Source organism: Blennius ocellaris, assembly GCF_963422515.1.
Source record: "Blennius ocellaris genome assembly, contig: SCAFFOLD_100, whole genome shotgun sequence".
In the NCBI taxonomy this organism is placed as follows: Eukaryota; Metazoa; Chordata; class Actinopteri; order Blenniiformes; family Blenniidae; genus Blennius; species Blennius ocellaris.
In genome coordinates this window covers 145001-149934 of record NW_027662296.1, presented here as the reverse complement: position 1 = coordinate 149934, position 4934 = coordinate 145001, and the positions used below count along the sequence as shown (strand labels likewise).

General features: G+C 57.6%; 1 protein-coding gene across 1 annotated transcript in view; it reads right to left on the bottom strand.

Annotated features, from left to right (window-relative positions):
• Positions 1-754: 754 nt before the first annotated feature.
• The window catches only part of LOC308147908 (transient receptor potential cation channel subfamily V member 4-like), a gene marked incomplete at its 3' end in the record, with an annotated part of 16476 nt that continues 12296 nt past the window's right edge, over positions 755-4934 (bottom strand). Inside the window, 8 exon segments of the mRNA XM_080521292.1 lie at positions 755-989; positions 1063-1170; positions 1761-1874; positions 1964-2065; positions 2155-2312; positions 2817-2912; positions 2985-3140; positions 3737-3913. Coding sequence (XP_080377418.1) covers positions 755-989; positions 1063-1170; positions 1761-1874; positions 1964-2065; positions 2155-2312; positions 2817-2912; positions 2985-3140; positions 3737-3913 — 1146 coding nt within the window.

Here is a 4934-nt window from a genome sequence, read left to right as displayed (position 1 = left end):
GGGGTTAAAGCGACGGAGCGGAGCGTGGTGTTGGGGTTTGGTGGGTAATCTGGAGAAGACAGAGGGGGTTAAAGCGACGGAGCGGAGCGTGGTGTTGGGGTTGGTGGGTAATCTGGAGAAGACAGAGGGGTTAAAGCGACGGAGCGGAGCGTGGTGTTGGGGTTGGTGGGTAATCTGGAGAAGACAGAGGGGTTAAAGCGACGGAGCGGAGCGTGGAGTTGGGGTTGGTGGGTAATCTGGGGAAGACAGAGGGGTTAAAGCGACGGAGCGGAGCGTGGTGTTGGGGTTGGTGGGTAATCTGGGGAAGACAGAGGGGTTAAAGCGACGGAGCGGAGCGTGGTGTTGGGGTTGGTGGGTAATCTGGGGAAGACAGAGGGGTTAAAGCGACGGAGCGGAGCGTGGTGTTGGGGTTGGTGGGTAATCTGGAGAAGACAGAGGGGTTAAAGCGACGGAGCGGAGCGGAGCGTGGTGTTGGGGTTGGTGGGTAATCTGGAGAAGACAGAGGGGTTAAAGCGACGGAGCGGAGCGTGGAGTTGGGGTTGGTGGGTAGTCTGGGGAAGACAGAGGGGTTAAAGCGACGGAGCGGAGCGTGTGTTGGGGTTGGTGGGTAATCTGGGGAAGACAGAGGGGTTAAAGCGACGGAGCGGAGCGTGGTGTTGGGGTTGGTGGGTAATCTGGGGAAGACAGAGGGGTTAAAGCGACGGAGCGGAGCGTGTGTTGGGGTTGGTGGGTAATCTGGGGAAGACAGAGGGGTTTAAGCGACGGAGCGGAGCGTGGTGTTGGGGTTGGTGGGTAATCTGGGGAAGACAGAGGGGTTAAAGCGACGGAGCGGAGCGGAGCGTGGTGTTGGGGTTGGTGGGTAATCTGGAGAAGACAGAGGGGTTAAAGCGACGGAGCGGAGCGTGGTGTTGGGGTTGGTGGGTAGTCTGGGGGAAGACAGAGGGGTTAAAGCGACGGAGCGGAGCGTGGTGTTGGGGTTGGTGGGTAGTCTGGGGAAGACAGAGGGGTTAAAGCGACGGAGCGGAGCGTGGTGTTGGGGTTGGTGGGTAATCTGGGGAAGACAGAGGGGTTAAAGCGACGGAGCGGAGCGTGGTGTTGGGGTTGGTGGGTAATCTGGGGAAGACAGAGGGGTTAAAGCGGCGGAGCGTGGTGTTGGGGTTGGTGGGTAATCTGGGGAAGACAGAGGGGTTAAAGCGACGGAGCGGAGCGTGGAGTTGGGGTTGGTGGGTAATCTGGGGAAGACAGAGGGGTTAAAGCGACGGAGCGGAGCGTGGTGTTGGGGTTGGTGGGTAATCTGGAGAAGACAGAGGGGTTAAAGCGACGGAGCGGAGCGTGGTGTTGGGGTTGGTGGGTAATCTGGGGAAGACAGAGGGGTTAAAGCGACGGAGCGGAGCGGAGCGTGGTGTTGGGGTTGGTGGGTAATCTGGGGAAGACAGAGGGGTTTAAAGCGACGGAGCGGAGTGGAGCGTGGTGTTGGGGTTGGTGGGTAATCTGGGGAAGACAGAGGGGTTAAAGCGACGGAGCGGAGCGTGGTGTTGGGGTTGGTGGGTAATCTGGGGAAGACAGAGGGGTTAAAGCGACGGAGCGGAGCGGAGCGTGGTGTTGGGGTTGGTGGGTAATCTGGGGAAGACAGAGGGGTTAAAGCGACGGAGCGGAGTGGAGCGTGGTGTTGGGGTTGGTGGGTAATCTGGGGAAGACAGAGGGGTTAAAGCGACGGAGCGGAGCGTGGTGTTGGGGTTGGTGGGTAATCTGGGGAAGACAGAGGGGTTAAAGCGACGGAGCGGAGCGTGGTGTTGGGGTTGGTGGGTAGTCTGGGGAAGACAGAGGGGTTTAAAGCGACGGAGCGGAGCGTGGTGTTGGGGTTGGTGGGTAATCTGGGGAAGACAGAGGGGTTAAAGCGACGGAGCGGAGCGTGGTGTTGGGGTTGGTGGGTAATCTGGGAAGACAGAGGGGTTAAAGCGACGGAGCGGAGCGGAGCATGGTGTTGGGGTTGGTGGGTAATCTGGGGAAGACAGAGGGGTTTAAAGCGACGGAGCGGAGCGTGGTGTTGGGGTTGGTGGGTAGTCTGGGAAGACAGAGGGGTTAAAGCGACGGAGCGGAGCGTGGTGTTGGGGTTGGTGGGTAATCTGGGGAAGACAGAGGGGTTAAAGCGACGGAGCGGAGCGTGGTGTTGGGGTTGGTGGGTAATCTGGGGAAGACAGAGGGGTTAAAGCGACGGAGCGGAGCGTGGTGTTGGGGTTGGTGGGTAGTCTGGGGAAGACAGAGGGGTTAAAGCGACGCAGCGGAGCGTGGTGTTGGGGTTGGTGGGTAATCTGGGGAAGACAGAGGGGTTTAAAGCGACGGAGCGGAGCGGAGCGTGGTGTTGGGGTTGGTGGGTAGTCTGGGGAAGACAGAGGGGTTAAAGCGACGGAGCGGAGCGTGGTGTTGGGGTTGGTGGGTAATCTGGGGAAGACAGAGGGGTTAAAGCGACGGAGCGGAGCGTGGTGTTGGGGTTGGTGGGTAGTCTGGGGAAGACAGAGGGGTTAAAGCGACGGAGCGGAGTGTGGTGTTGGGGTTGGTGGGTAATCTGGGGAAGACAGAGGGGTTAAAGCGACGGAGCGGAGCGTGGTGTTGGGGTTGGTGGGTAGTCTGGGGAAGACAGAGGGGTTAAAGCGACGGAGCGGAGCGTGGAGTTGGGGTTGGTGGGTAATCTGGGGAAGACAGAGGGGTTAAAGCGACGGAGCGGAGCGTGGTGTTGGGGTTGGTGGGTAATCTGGGGAAGACAGAGGGGTTAAAGCGACGGAGCGGAGCGTGGAGTTGGGGTTGGGCCTCCTCACCGACTTGTAGAGGAACCACACGGCGCCCAGGACGCTGATCAGCTGGCAGCCGCAGCGCAGGTAGTCCAGCGGGACGTCCTCGATGGGGAACGGCGGCTGCGGGTGGAACACGCGCCGTCAGAATCGCCGCCCCCTTTAAAAATAAAAGTCTCTGTGTCGGCGCCTCACCGGACCCTCCCTCCGGTAGAAGGCCACGCTGGTGAAGACGCCCAGGTACACCAGGTAAACCAGGAAGTGCACGAGGAGCAGTTTGGAGGCGAACTTGTCCCACTTCTCCTCCAGGAGACTCCGCAGAGGCTCGATCTGCAGCATCGCCGGCCGGTTCTGAGGACGACAACCCACATGGTGTCCAGGTTGTGTTTGTCTGGGAGGGGGCGGGGGGGGAGGGGGCGGGGGGGGAGGGGCGGGGGGGGGGCCTCCAGGTTTGAAGAGGAAAACGTAAAGTTCCTCGTGCCGTTCCTCGAGCCGGATTTTGAAGAAGTTCTCCTTTTCAATGAAACTTGCAGAAACGCTGAAAAATGATTATGGTGACTGTCAAAATAAAAGCACCAAATTGGATTGATATTACGGTGACTGTCAAAATAAAAGCACCAAGTTGGATTGTTACTACGGTGACTGTCAAAATAAAAGCACCAAATTGGATTGGTATTACGGTGATTGTCAAAATAAAAACTCCAAGTTGGATTGTAACTACGGTGACTGTCAAAATAAAAGCACCAAATTGGATTGGTATTCCGTGACTGTCAAAATAAAAACTCCAAGTTGGATTACTACTACGGTGACTGTCAAAATAAAAGCACCAAATTGGATTGTTACTACGGTGACTGTCAAAATAAAACCATGTGACCGTGTGTGTGTGTGCAGGTCATGTGACGGTGTGTGTGTGTGCGTGTGTGTGCAGGTCATGTGACGTGTCTCACCGGGATGTCTGTCCCGAACACGACGAGCTCCAGCACCGACTCGTCCTCCCCGGTGTCCACGGAGCTGACGTCGTACAGCGAGGACCGGACCGGCCCGTACACCCACTCAGTGAACTTCCTGGACAGACGCCGCGTCTCCTCGTCCTCAAACTCCCGTTCCAGCAGGTGTTTGAAGAGCTGGAGGCACGAGGGTGGAGTCAGCCTGCCTTTCCTCCACCTGCACCTCCACCCCCGACCACATCCTCCACCTCCACCTCCACCCCCCGACCACATCCTCCACCTCCACCCTGACCACATCCTCTACCTCTACCTCCACCTCCACCTCCAGCCCCGACCACATCCTCCATCTCCACCTCCACCTCCACCCCCCGACCACATCCTCCACCTCCACCCTGACCACATCCTCTACCTCTACCTCCACCTCCACCTCCAGCCCCGACCACATCCTCCATCTCCACCTCCACCTCCACCCCCGACCACATCCTCCACCTCCACCCTGACCACATCCTCTACCTCTACCTCCACCTCCACCTCCAGCCCCGACCACATCCTCCATCTCCACCTCCACCTCCACCCCGACCACATCCTCCACCTCAACCCCCACCTCCACCCCCACCCACACCTCCACCTCCACCTCCACCTCCACCTCCACCTCCACCTCAGCGTTTAACACACCACCCCTTTGAGGTGGACTCACACTTCTCACTCCATTCATCTGATACGTTATCATGTAAAGGGCTCTTATTCTGCTAAATCCACTTCCTGAAGGTTCTCCAGCAGTACTGACCATCTCTATACTAGGAACCACTTCCTAAAGGTTCTCCAGCAGTACTGACCATCTCTATACTAGGAACCACTTCCTAAAGGTTCTCCAGCAGTACTGACCATCTCTATACTAGGAACCACTTCCTAAAGGTTCTCCAGCAGTACTGACGGTCTCCATACCTGGAACCACTTCCTAAAGGTTCTCCAGCATTACTGACGGTCTCCATACCTGGAACCACTTCCTAAAGGTTCTCCAGCATTACTGACCGTCTCCATACCTGGAACCACTTCCTAAAGGTTCTCCAGCAGTACTGACCATCTCTATACTAGGAACCACTTCCTAAAGGTTCTCCAGCAGTACTGACCGTCTCCATACCTGGAACCACTTCCTAAAGGTTCTCCAGCATTACTGACGGTCTCCATACCTGGAACC